Source organism: Sylvia atricapilla, chromosome 28 (genome assembly GCF_009819655.1).
Source record: "Sylvia atricapilla isolate bSylAtr1 chromosome 28, bSylAtr1.pri, whole genome shotgun sequence".
Classification (NCBI taxonomy): domain Eukaryota; kingdom Metazoa; phylum Chordata; class Aves; order Passeriformes; family Sylviidae; genus Sylvia; species Sylvia atricapilla.
Window position 1 is genome coordinate 2,871,907 of NC_089167.1, and position 16,098 is coordinate 2,888,004.

The 16,098-nt window shown below is 52.4% G+C and overlaps 1 protein-coding gene across 1 annotated transcript; it reads right to left on the reverse strand.

The window, feature by feature from the left end:
- Positions 1-787: 787 nt before the first annotated feature.
- TCIM (transcriptional and immune response regulator) lies at positions 788-2,196 on the reverse strand. Its single transcript, XM_066337385.1, has one exon. The coding sequence runs from the start codon at positions 2,076-2,078 to the stop codon at positions 1,758-1,760; it is 321 nt and encodes a 106-aa protein (XP_066193482.1). The 5' UTR covers positions 2,079-2,196; the 3' UTR covers positions 788-1,757.
- Positions 2,197-16,098: the final 13,902 nt, after the last annotated feature.

The following is a 16,098-nucleotide window of genomic DNA, read 5'->3' on the forward strand; positions in this document are numbered from 1 at the left end:
TGGGAGGGGAAATCACCATGCATCCCACTGCAGCTATAAATAATTATAATTGCCCCTTCTATTAGGTGACTTAAAAGATTATTTCCAGTCTCCTTGACTTATTGGCAATTTGGAGTTCTTACTGTGGGCAGAAAAACTGTAGCTGGGCTATCACTCTTCCAAGCTGCTTTATCTTTGTTGCTCTAAGCAGAGTCATGGGAATGTTTTTATCTAAAGCATCAGGTTATTAGAGGACAGACTTATAAATAACCAGTCTTTGCTATTTTTAAGTACTTTTAGCATCATCTATCATGATAGTACAGCACAACCTGCAGAAAAACAGTCCAATTCTGCTGCCAAAGCTTCATAACTTAGTTCTGTTTCTTTGTGTGATGAGGAGCCAAGCCCAGGTTCCTCTGCTCTGCTCTGCAGAAATGTCAAAGGCTGACGAGCCCTGCTGCCCACCCTGGCCCCAAACCATCATTTCCTACACCTTTCTTTCCTCATTGCAGAAGTTGTTATTCTCCTCTATTACAGAGAGGAAACTGCTGTTGGAGTTGATTAACAATAAATTTGGTGAGGTCTTTCCGGGGATGACACGGTTGCCAAAGCAACTGTGGGGCAGCCTGGGGCTGCCAGGTGGGATGGTGGGGCTGCTGCTCATCCTGAGCATGGCCTGCCAAAGCCAAGCCTGGGGAAGGAGGGAGAGGTGCAGGTAGTCTGCTGCTAAAGCAGGTCTCTATGAAATGACCAAAAAAAAAGTCTAACCCCGCCGCCCCAGGAGAACTGAGCATTTCAGACAAGGTCATTTGTATTTACTTCATCATTTATTAGTTTTCACATCAGTGTATGCAATAAATTATAGTCAATATAATAATAACATTGTCATAAAATATTGCCATGAAGTAAATACTCATCTGATAGTGACTGTAACCTACACAGAGAAGATCTGTAGTTACTGTGTTTAGATTTTTAGTGTTAGTGGTAAGTGAACACAATATTAGGGAACTTCACAGTAAATTCAGGGAAATCTGTCATTATTATTGCTTCTGTGCAAACGACTTTTACTGCACACATAGAGCTTGGGAAGGAAAGGAACAGTTGTGCAGAGTGTCTCTGGAGCTGATGCCTTCCCGGACGGCTGGACTTCGTGCACCACGCGGTGCTTTGGGTGCATTTAAGAAACGCAAAGTGACCGTGAGCAGCAGCTGCTCGGTCTGCAGAGCGTCCAGCCGGCCACAGCTCTGCACGGGCTCAGGCTTTAGGGAAACGAGGCTGAAAAGGCAAAGCACCCTTGACCAAAGGGTCAAGTCCGTGAGCACCAAGTCCATCAGAGGGTCCCGAGTCTCAGCCCACACAGAATCGTGTGGCTTTCTCCCGGCTGCGTCCCGCGGCTGTCCGGAGGAGCTGCTCTGCTTCTGGGAGCTGCTGCTCGCTCTCTGCGAGCCTCCGGCCACCGGAGCGCTGTCCATCCCCTTGTGCGGGGGTCACCGCTGTGCCTTGGGGACCCATGTGCCATGGGCAGCGATGTGCCATGCTCACCGGTGTGCCCTGGGGACTCATGTGCCCTGCTCACCGGTGTGCCCTGGTCCCCGGGCTGCCGTGGGCACGGATCCCGTGTCCTCACCGGCGCTGCCCGCAGTGATGCTCAGCTCGCAGCCTGCAGCCGGTGCCGGGACTGCCGGAGCCCCGCGGGGCAGCGGGACATGCTGAGTGCGCTGGGAGAGCACAAACAGTCCCGTCACAAAATGTTCTCCATCTCTGCTCCCTCCGCCACTTCAGTGAACTTTAATGGAGTATTTCCGAAGGGTCAGAAACTGAAGCAGCTTGTCTTTTCGCCTCTGCTTTAGTGCCATTAGCGCTCTCGTTTTTTCCTCCATGTCCTGGTCGGTGGCGAGGATTATCTTGGCTCTCTCCTCCGCCTTCTTGTCTCCGGAGTTTTTGAAGAGTTTCTGCAGGGACGCCTCGTTGATGCTTTCGAAGATGTTGGCGGCGGCTTTCTTGCGCAGGGCCGTGTCGAAGCGGTAGCCGTGCACCGAGGGGCTCACTCGCAGTGATGTGGACATGGCTGGAGCGCTGGAGCTTGTCTTTGTTTTCATCTACGTGGCCCTGGGCTCCGGCCGGAGGGACGGTGCTGTGCTGGCTCCAGGACTGGTATTTAAAGGCAAGGCTGGAGGAAAAACTGGAGGGCTCCGGTTACAATGGTGAGATCATGCTGATGTCAACGCCCAACAGCCACAGGCGAGTTTAACATCTAAGTTGCCAACTTTCCTGTCGTGCGGACGAGATGAAAAGTTCCCTCTGCTCCTGCAACGGAAATGGCTTTTTCTGACCCACCACAGAACAGCTTCAGCCGTGGCTGTGGGGCTGAGCCAGCACAGCCCAAACTCCGCTCCTGCCCTTGCTGCTCATGAAAAGCACTGCGTGCACCATGTATCACATCATTAACAGGTAAAACTCCAGGTGAGAACTGTTGCAATGCTAGCAAGAGGCTGGAGCCTGTGCAAACAGCCAGGAACTTGGCTCTGTCTCCACTGCAAACCTGCTCCTGTCTGGGCATGGGTTCCTTTCTGCTGCTTCCCAGCAGATGCAACTCATCTTTAGTGCACACAGAGCTGCAGTGTCTAACTTACAAGTGCCACCCCAAAGGCAAAGGCACCATAACATCCTCTGAGGTGACTTCCCTGGGTGTTACACCCTCAGCTGCCCAGCTGCACATAGCAATGGTCTCAGGGGGAGCAAGAAAACTCAGTTTGCTGCCCTGCTCCCGCCTCCAGTGTCCTTTTGCTTAAATTTCATGCTGGAAAGGAAACTCACCTCTGCTCCAAAAGAGTCTGTGCTCTCCACACCACCCTTGGTCAATGACAAACCCTTGGGCTGGGAGAACTCTCTTAGTCATAGTTTTGGCTGCTGTGAGGAGCAGGGAGCTGGGCTCAATGACCCTTAAGGATCCCTTCTCACTCGAGATACACTGGACAGGGCCCTGACCACCAATGCTCCTGCTGGGCTTAGACCCCTGGTGTTACTGAGCACAATCAAAGGTGGCCCAGAATAGCTGTGGGTTCAAAAGTCAGTTAAGGCCGGGAGCCAGAGATAAGTGTATTTTGGTTAATGTTTTAAAGCAGCCGGATGCTGCACAGGCTCTGTTTGGAAAACTAGAAGCTTGTTTACTGTTGTTGCTGACCCCATTACTCATTCTTGCTCAAAGATTCTATAAGCAGCCTCTGTCCCTACCCCACTTGGAGCAGGGGTTTCCCTTGTTTACCAGAGAGCTGCAGAAATTACCACACTGAAGAGCAGATCCAAAGAAACTTCACCGAGATGCTTTTTTATTCCATGTTCCCTTTAAAACTTCAATTTTTTTGGAGCGAGGGGATATGTCTGAGCCATACACCCCTCTGCAGCAGCCAGCAGGAGCCAGTGATGAGGTGAACACACCTGAAGCCCATGTGTGTTTGTGCTGGCTCAATACTGAGAAGGGAATTACCTGGAAGTTGTTGCTCACCGCGTGAACTGTGAGCAGAGCCTGGGCCTCAGAATCACAGCTCCATCCGAGCTCAGATCAACCTGCAGCTGGTCAGGACTTGCCAGGCTCCTGTCCTTGGGAGAGGGAGTGATCTATTCCAGTGTCTGGCCACTTTCCCACCTGGGAGTTGGCCCTCACCCACTGGTGCTGCTGGGCACATGCTGAACCAGCCCTGAACCCTGCAGTCACCGTAACCCTGCCAGGGTTTCCCCACTGCTGCCAGGACTTTGCTCCAGCATGTGCTTTGCACATGCCATCGCTTCCTGTGGTTCCTGCCATTGTGTGAGTGACTTTTTACAAGTTTTTTCACTATTTCTTTTGTACGTGCTGGATGTCTTGTGTTTCAGTGTATAAATCTTGCAAATTTGTATAAACTTTGCTAATCCCTGGGATTCTTCTTCCAGCAGCCAGACAAGCAGCCTCTCACCTTCCCATGGCCTTCCCAAATTGGTGAGACCAATTCATTAGCTGCTTGTTCAACATTTTGCAGGGCTGATAAATCCGCCCTGAAAATAGGCCAGTTTTTGGTGTGGCTGCGTCTCTGCCTGGGAATGATCTCATGGTTTATAGGCTCTGCTAACACGAAATGTGATGGGGGAGCAGAAGGAAGCAGGGCCACATGTGCTGCCCAACCCTTCCTGCTCAGAGCTGCCCTGAGCATTAGGAGGAAAATCTGCCTGGAACACGTGTCTGGATGAAAAGCTGAAAGTGCTTTGCTTCACAGGATAGATAACACAGTGTCCGGGTACTTGGGGCAAAATGCAGTGCCAGAAGATCAGCCAAGATTTTGTGGCTGAAGAAAACAAATCCTTTCGTGTTCCCTGGTCAAAAACTAGGGCTGAGGCAGGTTCACGTGCACCTTGTTTTCACCACTCCCACTGCACATGGAATCACTCTGCAGGTATTTGCAGAGACGTGGCTGACAGCATAAATTAGCAATATCTGTGGAAGATACAAGCTCAGAAAAGTATCTGCCATGGAAACAGAGACTAAAGCTGATGCTTTAGGAGTAAGACATCAGAAAGCTGCCAAGATCAAGCACGCGTTCCTTGTGAGCTCATCTCGCACTGAGCAGTAACAAATGTCTTTGCCCCTTCAAGCTTCTCTGCCCACTTTGTATAAATTTAGTTGTGCTTGGCTCTGACGGAGCGATGAAGCATGCCTCGTCTGTTTTTTTTCCAGTAATTTTTGTTTATATGGGTCTTTTAATACTGTTTTCCCAGTACTGCCTAGGAGGAATTATTCATGTGTTGGATTGGAGAGCAACTTCAGAGAAGATGTGATTTCTATCATCGTTCTCCTGCTATTATTGTGTAATTGCTTTGTGAGACGCAAACGCTCCATTTCACCCGTTAATGGGAGGATTAATTCCCTTCCCCACAGACTGCAGAGAGGCACAGCCACATTTCTAATTGTGCTCTGTTTCTCCCGGCGTGACGGGCTCGGGGTGCTCAGGGTTCTGCTGCCAGGAGAGCCCCCGGGCTGGCCGGAGGTGCAGGGAGGCTGGGGCAGCCAGTGCCTGCACCACAAACTCTTGCTCTGCCTTAATGTAACCTCCAAAACCACTCCAAAGAAGGTAATCCGGGATGCCTGGCAGTTCCCTGGGGCATGTTTTGCATAGCTTTCCCTCCCCTAGCTGCTGCCAAAGCCTGCACGGGCTGTAACACCCGTTTGGGATCAGAGGATGCAGCAGCCCCCATGGAGCACGGGTGCTGGCCAGAACTTCCCAGCCAGGCATGGGACATTCAGAAACTGAGACTCAGAATATCCTGTGATACCTGTGAGATAGAATAGATAGACAGATATAGATATTTGCTTTGTCTTCAGGTCATTCAGTGAAAACCTAAGAATGGGGAATGTCCAGGAGGCTCCAGCCATCTCTGCTCTTCCCATCCTTCCCCTGGCTTAAGTGGTCTGGAAATCTGGCTCCTCACAGCTGGGAACTTCAGCCCTTCTCAGGAACCAGAAATGCCACTGTTTGCTGGGAAAGGTTTCTGAGATGGAGAGGTTTCCGAGATGGAGTGCTCTGCACAGACAGCTGTGGCATGGCTCTAAGGTCAAGGAGGAACTGGTTCATTGTGTTGCTCTTGGAATCCGAATTCCTGGGAGGTTGTCAGACCTCCAGGTCGTGCGAATGGCAGTGCCTGCCCTGGCTCCAACCTGCCTACAGCCTCTTTCCACTGGGACTCGTGTGTCTCTGGGACACCACCTGAGATTTCTGTTTGTTTGGCTGTTGCTTGGGTTTTTCTGTGGTTGTTGTTGCTTTAATAGCACATCTGGGAACACTTGTCCAAATCTCACGGCAGGACGCTGTACCCTTTGCTCACAAACCCCAAGAGCTTAACTTGGCCATCTGTGTTCCTTGTGACTCCTCCTGTGGTCCAAGGGCAGGTACTTGTCCCCAGTTCAGAGGTACAGGAAGGAGGGGATATTTGTCCCCAGGCCAGAGTTTCAGGATAAGGAGGGTATTTTAAGGGCATTTCTGTTGCAGTTCAGTTGCTGGGAAGCACAGATTTGTCTCAGACAAACCTCACACAGCTCCCTGCCTGAAAACAGGAAAAACATACTGGTTTTCAGACAACAGAAAGCATGACTGCACAATTAAGCCGATTAAATTCAATCAGAAAATATTTGAATAGGGGGAAAAAATAAAGACCAGCCTAAGTGAGGGGGATGCAGCCCCAAAGCTGTGCAGAGCAGCCCTGTCCTGCTCTGGCCCAGGGAATGGCTGGAGCTGGCTGAGCCAAGCATCGCTCCCTGCAGGGAGACCATATAAGAGTAAAGTCAGTGGTGTTACTGATAATGAATGTCTCCTCATTTCTCATAAATTCTCTGCTAAATGTACGATCACCAAGTTAATAATGCAGCGCAGGACATAACGGATAGCCAGTTACAGTAAGTAAATCACGTCTGGTAAGAAACAGAAGAGAAACAGAAACTTCTGGCACTGTGTAACCAGGCAGAACCCCAGCAGAGCTGAGGGCACATCTGGTGTGGATGCTTGCTGCCACAGGGGACTGGAGGGTCTGGAGAGGCAAGGGCTCACTGTGTGAGGAAGCCACAGGTACATTCTCTTGGTGCTTGAGACTTCCAAAACCCATCTTGTCAAGAGGAGATGGCAGCGGTGCTCCCCACATGTCACGGGAGATCGTTCCTGGAATACAGTGGCAGTCTGCCAGCCAGAGCATCGTCACAAAGAGAAGAGCCATGTCTGTGGGCATGCAGGCAAACAGGGTGTGGGCAGGGCAGGAGTTTAAGTGGGACAACTCCATCAGGTGGGAGCACGTGCCAGCAGGACCAGCCCTGTGAGTTGGCACCAGCCCTGTGAGGTGGCACCAGCCCGTCCCTTATGCCACCCCACTCACCATGTCCTGCCATTCCCATGGGAGCCAGGGAAAGTATTTGAATATCCTGACTTCAGCATCTTCCTCCCCCAGGTCAGGAATGAAAGTTTGGACTTTCGAGCACGAACAACCCTTTTCTTTCTCTGCCCCAAATTTCCTGTTTGATCTTCCTGAAGGTCCCGAAGACCCGTGGCTGGAGAGGGGCGAAGGCAGAGCCGTCTCCAGCTGTCAGACACTCATTGTCTGCCGCCGAGGGGACGGGCTCACGGGAAATCCTGCCGTGGGGCTGGGCCGAGGGCTGGCTCGGGTCATTGTCGCCGCCCGGGCCGCGTGTCCCCAGCGCACGGACACACGGAGCGGCGCCGCGGTGCCCCGAGCCGCGGGGCTCTAATCTCCCTGGAGCCGCTTCCTCTGCTCCAGGAGAAGTGGCAGACAGGACGTGCCTTTGTGCTGCTCCGGCTTTGGGGGGCTGCGCTGCCCCCGTGGCCGCGCTCCAGAGCCAGCACCGGGTCACGGGCCGGCGGAGAGGGACGGGAGCGGTGCTGAGGGTGACACAGGGCGGTGGCAGTGCCACTCTGGGACGTGCTCAGGGTGACCGGCTACCTGGGGAGGGCTGTGGTGCAGAGGAGATCCTGGGCTAGGCAAAGGGACACCAAAAGCTAAACTCGTGCGTCTGTCTGAGTGGCCTCTTGCAAGTGGGTCCAGGCTGGGAAACGCTGGCTTCATGTTGAAAGAGCTAAGCCAGGCTCAGCGGGACAGGTTTCTTGTGCAGAATTTAGTTTTCAGTTCCTTAGTTTTGTGCCAAAGCAAAGTGGCACGTGGCAGAGGGAGCTCCTGACCTGGCTGTGTTTTGGAGAGGAAAAGCTGAGGTTTGCGGAGGTGTAGCTGAGTAACACTGGGAGAAGAAAACCGGGAAGGGAAGGGAAGGGAAGGAGGGAAACAGCAAAGCTGCATCCGTGGAGATTTATCAGGGAGTCAACGCCGTGCTGATCGTTTGGGAGATGAGCTTGGCACTGCGGAGTTGTCAGCCTTGTAGCTCATCTCTCCACTAACAAAAGAGTTCCTGGGAGAGAACAGATGGTGTTTGGCTCCTACCAGTGTCTCTGGTGGCCCGGGAACTTCACTCTGTAGCTGCTAGAAAAGCGATTTCTGTGATCCCTTTCCCATCCCTGTGGCCGTGCCTGCGCCATGGGAGCTGCTGGCTGCATCTGGATATTTGGGGGAACTTTCTGCCTGCTGAGGCCCTGCTGCAGATCCTCCCCAGTTCAGCTGGGGCTGGCTGTGCCCCTGCTGCTGTAGGGAGTGAGAGCTGCTCCGTGAGTGTCACACAGGTTTGTGCCTGGGCTCTGGCTGTCCCCAGGGCCACCCCAGCTGCTTGTGGGTTATGGCAGGTAACTGAACTTTGAAGGTTGTTTTCTTCAGAAAACTGCCATCAGCTGCACACGTCAGCCCTGCTCAAAGAGCAGCAGCAGGGCTGTAAAGCCTATCTCTGAGACAGGCAAGGCTGGCAGTTTGAGGCGCCAGAGCAGAGCAGGTCTGAGCTGGGCAGAACTGGAGCAGACAGGCTCCCACGAGGCCTGAATCATCTGTGGAGCACAGACCTGCTCTGGATAGCACAGAGTGCTTCCCCTTGTGTCCTGACCCCAGTCAGAGCCACCAGCCCAAGTGCTGTGACCTCGACACTGAGTTGCAGGCTGCTGACAGCCCCTGCTCTCAGATGTATTAACTCTGGCAGCAATGCCTTCTAGATGTTTCCCCACAATCCCAGTTACAGCCTCAGTGACTGATGCCTTATTTACATGGGAGCCTTGTCTTTGTTCTCGAGATGTGCCCTTGACTCGCTGTCAGGTGTCAGTGTGCGGGGGCTTCAGGCTGTCTGTTGGGTTATTTATGCACCAGTTCAGACAAAAACCAGTTATAGCTGCCAGTAGATTTTAGTTCTGTGTGGGAGGGGAGGGAAGGGGAGAGGGTGATGCTGTGTGTATAGCAAGCCGTGCTTTGCAGTCCCTCTGGCAGGGTCTGGCTGAGCAGCAAAATGCTGATGGCGAGTCTGGGCTCTGGTGGCTCCCAGTGTGGCTCTGAGCCCTCAGTGGTTTGGGGTCGAAGCAGAAGCCCAGCCAGCAGTTTGTGCTCTGGTGTTGTTGGCATCTGCCTGGGAGAAGTAAATCTGATTTGACTTTGTGTCTGCCTTGTGGAGAGAATCTGCCATCACAGGATTCTGTGTGAGGCTGAAGGAGCCAAGGGGTTGCAGGGTCAGGGGACACATGGAGAGCCCTGCTGTCACCACTCTGATGGGCACAAATAGGAATAAAATATGTGGTGTGTCAGTAAACAGTGCTGAGTGTGACGTCAAGTTGCTGAGGCCAGTGAGCTCATGTCCAGGACCCTCTGTGCTGAGTCAGTTCCGGCCACGTTGAGCTTTGTGGAAGGAGCATTTTCTAATGCTGTTTAGGAAAATCTGACAGAGAAAGTAAACAGATAGCTGACCCCAAAAGCCTGCCCCTCTGCAGGCCTCTCTCATCACGGCAGCAGCTGGGAAAGAAGAGGATTCTGACGCAATGAAGGGGATCCCACACCGTGGGGGAGTGTCAAGGTGCTCCCAGCACTGTGTCTGGCAGGCACGTGGTAAACAGTAAGCTTCTTGTTTGGCAGATTAATTGGGGAAGGGAAAGGAATAATAACCTGGCCAACTGCCCCTGGGCTGATGGGATGGTGTCCTGACTTGTGGGGCTGTGTCCTGACTCTCAGGGATGGTGTCCTGATGTGCCCCATCTGCTCATGGGGAGTCCCACTGCACGTGAGCTGTGTCCCACGTCCCCTCAGGCAAATAGTTTCCTCGGGGACTTCTTCCACCCCCCCGGGGCTGTGGGGCTCCTGTTTCTTGAGGAAGTATCTTTGATCAGTAGAAAATTAAACCAGGAAAATATTTTCCATTTGTGTCAGGATAAAAATGGCTCAAGCCAGGCGTGATTGATAGCTGAAAAAAAACGGGAGCAGCCCCCGTGCCGTTTCGGAAGGCTTCCCACTGTCCTTGCTTACAGTAAACACCAAATATATTTAGCTGCAGAGCCCAGCATGACACAGCCTCTTACTGCAATAATAGCAGCGCCTTTTCTTTTTTCCTTTTTTTTTTTTTTCTCTTTTCTAAGAAATAGGATTGACTAGAGCTCCTCAGATGCCGGGTAGTGATTGCCTCACGGGTTCACTGTTCCTCCTGGGACATCAGTATCTCTGTTTGCCCTTGTTTACCAGGTCTAGCAACTGTGAGCTGTGGTGACTAACTTGGCAAACAGGCGTTCAGGAGGCCATGGCACATCGTCTGTGTGGCACCAGTGACGTGCCACCATGCAGGCACTGGTTAAACCCTGCTCCCAGCCTGACTGGGCACCCAGCAGAGAAATGGTGAGACCTTTGTCAGGACCTGTCTGTTATCTTGTTCCCACCCTTCGTTTGCCCCATAATAAGCTGTTTTTATTCTAGTGCCAGTGTTTGGGTCTCTGGTTGGTTTCTTTATTTACCAACAGCTGTAATAGTGCAAGGTTTTCCAAACACTGGCCAGGCACCAAGGATTTTAGGGAAATAAAACCCCTTCCCAAAGGTCCCTCCGGGTATCCTTTATCTGATAATGAAGACTTGACCATCTCCCAGCTCTATGTCCTCCTCTTAGCAGTGGTGGCTTCTCCATCTGTTCCTCAATCCCTCTCCATATTAGGTGTAATTTAGCAGCTCCTCTCTCCTCCCCCATGCTGCAAGTAGCACTTTTTGGCTTGAGTCACGGCCTGTAATCATATCTGGCCTGCAGTCACTCTGCAGAGGTGAGCCCTTCCCCAGGTACAGATAAGCCTCTCCTTGTGCCAAGCTGAGAGGGACACGGTGCTCCGGGCACAGCCTCACGTCTGGGGCAAGTGGCAGCACCAGAAAGAAGGTGAAGGAAATTATTTTCTGTGCTCTCACATCCCTCCCAACGGGGGATTACAAGGCAAACCTGGTGTTACTGATGAATTGCTTAGAGACTTGTGGCCGAGGCGTGCAGGAACAGAGCCCGACCAGGTGACAAGGAAGTGTCCCCCCAGAAGAGCCCTGGGATGGTCTCTGATCACAGTGCAGGGACATTTGTGCCACAGGGGTGACAGCATTGGGGACTTGCTGCCTTTCCAAGGTACAGCAATTGCTTCTGCAGCAGGGCAAAATTTGGGAGCCCAGGAGCCCCTGGGTGCTCACAGGTCCAAAGCTCTGCTGCAGCAGCACAAGTGAAGCAGGAGTTGAGTTCTCCACTCCACAGTGAGTGGGGATAGAAATGAGCAATCCTGGCACAGACCAGGAACACAGGGAGAGGAACAGCAACCATGGCTCAGAGTAGAATTGCCTGTGGCTCCAATGGGATCTTCACAAGGTAACAACAGCCTGGGGACCCTGAGGTGGGGCTGCAAACTCCCAGACACTTTAGGGAGGTTGATCATGAACGTGTTTATAGTTTATGAGGGGTTTGAAAGGCAGCCAGGACCCAGATAATGGGGGATTTTAATTACTTAGATATTGATGGATATAATAAGTGTGCAGCAAACCACAAAGGGAAACCTGTGGCTGGAGGGGAGAGTGAGATTGATCTATGCAGAGCATGTTAAATCACTTAAATCATTCAGAGCCTCTTCTGGCCCCAGCTCCAGGAGCAGAGCCAAGTATGATAAATAAGGCTGGAATTGGGAAGCGTCTAGAATCCAAATGTTTGTATTCCTGTTCGATTTCAAATATTCACAGGGGCAAAAGCAGCAAAGCTCTTGGCTGAGTCTGCCTGGGGGCTGTGGGAATTCCTGTGGAGAGGGCTGGAAGCCCAGCCCCAGGAAAGGGCTGCCAGGGCCCACGGGCAGCTCAGGAACTTTTGCACAGATTTGTCTCAGTGGATGGTGACCTGGGTGAGACCCGGGCACGGCAAGGAGGGATCCGGAGGCCAAAACGATTGAGAAGGATGGAAAGTGTGAGCCAAGAGTGTGGGTGGGATGACGGGCTGGGCACGGCCCAGGGAGCCTGGCAGGCAGGGCTGGCCACCTCCTGTGGGTTGGTCCCAGGGCTGGTGAGGCTTGGCACATCAAAGGTGTGCCCAGGTGTGCCTCCTCCTGCCACCTTGGGCGTGCACCAGGCTTCTCCATCACACAGGTCTGACCATGGGATATCATGGGGAAAATCTCTGCTTAACAAAAGCAAGCAGTCAGGAGTCAGGTGGACACTCCAAAATGTGGCTGGAAGAGCTGTTGGGCTGCTGGGCAGCTCTGAGTGGCAGCTCCACAATGGAAACATGTGCCTCAGTGCTGCAGGGACAGGGCCTGGCCTCAGAGATAAGGGAGGTTTCTGCCTGGGTGGCACCGATTTGGGGCTGGAGCTGCTGCTCTGGATGTGGACAAGGGCTGTGACATCTCTTCTGTTTTTCCATCCACTGCCTGGCAGGTGTCAGTCCCAGCTGACCCAGCAGATAGTGCTGGGCTCAGGGAGTTGGTGCAAAATCCCATTCTCAGTCCCGTGCATCCTGGGCAAACTGTGCAGCCTCACTGTGGAGATGTATGGGGAACTGAGGTCTGGGGGGCAGCACCTCTGAAAGAGGGGGGGAACTCTGCTCTTTTGCTGCTTTTCTCTTGCTGAAATAACAATAATTCTGTTACAGAGCTGCAGAAACGGCCTTAACCCTTCCTGTTCCAGTGCTCAGGATGTCACAGTTAGGGTCTGACAGAGAGCAGCAGATCCTGGACATTGCTGCTCAGGAGAGGTGATGGGTGGCTGTGGCTGGACTCACCCCACACATTCTGGGCTCCCCCAGTGCCAGCCAAAACAAACCCTTCAGGACAGAGTGGGGCCTCAGGTTGGCAGCCTGTGGCAGCACAGTTCCCACTGGCGGGATGCAGCATGGATGCCAAGCACATGGTTATCCTCAAAAACAAAGTGCCATTTTTAGGCACAGGCATAAATTATTAAAATGCCACGTGCTTCCAGTCAGAATGCACCTGAGACCTTAGATGTCTGTGTCTTGTGATCAGTGTTAGACAGCAGTGGTTTGAAAACAGAGAAATCAAAGCTCTCCTGGAGCAGCTGTCTCAGCCTGCCAGGAGAGCACAGAGGAAAGGCCTTACTGTGGCTCACTGGGTGCTTTCAGAGTGGCAGGATCCTCCTGGAATTCACTTCTAAGGGAGCTGCAGCTGATTGTTAGCGAGCTGGCTGCAACAGAGCATCTGGTAATGTGAACTCAGGCACGGGGAGCCTGTGCTGTGCAGTTTGCTGGTCTGGGAACACAGTGGGCTGACTCCTTCTCTGCAGTTTCTTCGGCACCTTCCTTGATCACCAAAAGAAGGGGAGTGTGCCCTCCAGTGCTGGGAAAGCCCTTGGCTCTCCAGAGCCCTCCGACACCTCTCTGATTTCCCATCCCCTCTTTTCTCTTCTGAGGTGACACAAATCCATCCTCCTTGCCCCTAAGGACCTGCTCCTGACCCCGGAGGCACGGGGAGGGAAGGGAGTTGGCAGAATGAAGAAAACTCCACCTGCTGTGGCCCTTCCTGGCACCAGCATCGCTGCTGCCCAGCGGGGTTTGGGCATTTACAGCACATAAATCTCTAATAGAGGAGCCCCTGTCCCCTGCAGGGCCAGCCTGCCCCAGCTCCCTCCAGTCCTGGCTGCGTTTCTCATTTAGATGGAGTGTTTTCTCCCCTGGTCCAAGTTTGCTGTTTTCCTGAAATGGTCTGAAATGTAATAGACCAAGACAATCATCGAGATGAAATATTTCCTACATGAAATATGCAGCAGCTATTCAGAAATGAAGCTCAAGTGGAAGGAGCGCTGCCAGGCAAAGATTTAAAGGTGCTGACACGTTCCCGTGGGTTGTTTACTGAAGTCATCTCTGAAGCCCCAGTTTCAGGGCTATAGTCAAAAAAAAGAGCACAAAATACAATTTAGCAAGAGTTTAATAATTCAAGCTACAGTGTGCTGAGCTTGTTTTTGCCCTTATGGGAACAACGTCTCATTTCAAAGGACCTTGACTCTCTTCTGGCAGTGCAGAAGAGGCTATTTTTGCACCAAGACACTGACTGGGTGTGAATCCTGCCTGTGCTGGCTGCGCCAGCAAAACCTGGGGAGGCAAAACAGAAGCCATATGGCCCCATCTCCCTAAAGATGCCAATTCCAAGGAATCTGAGCGCGCTGACTCGCTAGAAAGGGCACCACGGGCACCTGGCATTATAAAAATAAAGCTTTAGTGTTGTTCTTGGCACAGGGCTCTGCCCACTCAGCCCAGGTGGGTGGTGCCAGTTGAGCCCAGGGCTGCACCTGGGGCCGGGCAGTGCCATGGGGAGCAGCTCCTCAGAGGAGCCTTTGCATGGGGCTGGCCCTGGCACCAGGCTGGTTTTACCCTGCTCCCAGTAGCTGGGGAGGATCAGGGCTTTGGCAGGAATATTTTCCCGTGCTGCCCCCTGTTGTGACAGGTAGAAGAATTACCAAAGAAATGCCTCATAAAATCAGGCCTGCTCTATGAAATTAATAATCAGCCTGTCATCTAAGTGTAGTTCAACGATTTGCAGGTTCCCATAGGGAAACAGTCGTGGTATTGAAACACAAGCTCCTGTCCTTGGGTGGAAAAATAAGTGCACTGGTGTGAACAGTGAGATCTGTTCTGTGAGAACTCATAAAGGAAAAATGTAAACAACCTGAATCTTAGCATGGACACACAAATCACCCTCTGACCAATAAATAAAGTAGTAAGAAAACTCCCAGCCGATGGGTGTTTCACGAGGTCTGTGAAAACTGTATCAAATAAATGATCTGAATAAAGAATTGACTTTTCCCGCATGAAGAAAACGGAGTCTCGGCTGACTTATTCCAATACCTGAATTGGAAAAAGGACTCGAGCCAAGCCGAGACGGGGCTCGGGAGACGGAATACACAAAGTCACGAGTGAACAGCCCGCAGCGAAATGAAGTTCAAGCAGCGAATACACAAAGTAGGGAAGGCTCCGGCTGCAGCCGGCCCCGGGACGGCACAAAATACACAAAATACACAAAGACAAGAACCGGGCAGGGAGCAGGACCCGAGCGGAAAATAATACGACGTAGAAATAACACGACGTTTACATAATACGACGTGAAAATAATGCGACGTTTACATAATCCGACGTGGAAGTACAACGACGCAAGCCGCGTAGAATGGGGATGGAGAATTTCGGGAGACAGCAAAAAAAGGAAAAAAAAATCGTGCAAAATACGACGTGAAAAATTCGCGCCGCGGAGCGTCACACTCGCGAAACTACGCACAAAGGGCGCGGGGTATCGGGCAGAGTGAGAGTTCAGAAAAGGGGGAAACAGCCGCAAATGGGATAAAACAGGAGAAAAGGAAAACGTGAACTTTATTGCTACAGCGTAGACAACAAAGTCAGAGGAGATGTACAAAATGCCTTTTCTATCGAAAGGGTACGGGTTGGGGCGGTTTTTTGTGGGTAGGAGATATTTTGTGGGCAGGAACAAAATCGTCACCTACATGGTATTTTATTAGAAATGTTTAAAAAACGACAAGCTGCTGAAGGGACCACAGCTGCTGCGGCAAAAGCCCCCGCCGCTGTCAGAGACCTCTTGGTCACTATTTCCTGTGTCTGTAGGTCAGTTTCTGTTCCCTCTACCCACGAACGATGGAAGAATTGCCTTTCGATTCGGTTTTTCCTGTTGAAAAGACTGTTTAAATCTATTATAGCCACTTTGGAACTGTTCTGCCTAAACCACGTGGAGACGCCGGAACTGTGGGCATGCGCCTCTGCAAAATGGCTCCGGTGGGAAACAGTGTCCCCGGGCGGCGCGGCGGGGAGGGCGGCTCCCACTGCACAAGTGGCCGCGGTGACGGGCGGTGGCGGGCGGTGGCCCCGGTAGCTCCGCTCGGGTGAGTTCTATTGTCCAAATAACCCCGGGGCACTGGTCGGTTCGGAGCTCCATACGGAGCGCGGGAGCTCTGCAGAGCGGCAGGAAGCGGACAGCATTTCCTGTGACACGACTCCTCCCCAGAGCTGAAGGTTCCGATGCCGTTTCCTCCCGGGCTTCCCCACAGCCCCGGCGGCTCCCTCCCGGAGCTCACAGCTCTTATCCCATTCCCTCCTAGAGCTCAAAGTTCCAGTGCCGATCCCTCCCGGAGCTCACAGTTCTTATCCCATTCCCTCCTGGAGCTCTCAGTTCCATTGCCGATCCCTCCTGGTCTCACTTTCCAGCCGGGAGCTCTGCAGGGGCCGGGCCC

What these genes read in the sequence shown, in the direction of transcription:
- TCIM (XM_066337385.1), bottom strand. Translation starts at nt 2,078, where the DNA reads ATGAAAACAAAGACAAGCTCCAGCGCTCCAGCCATGTCCACATCACTG.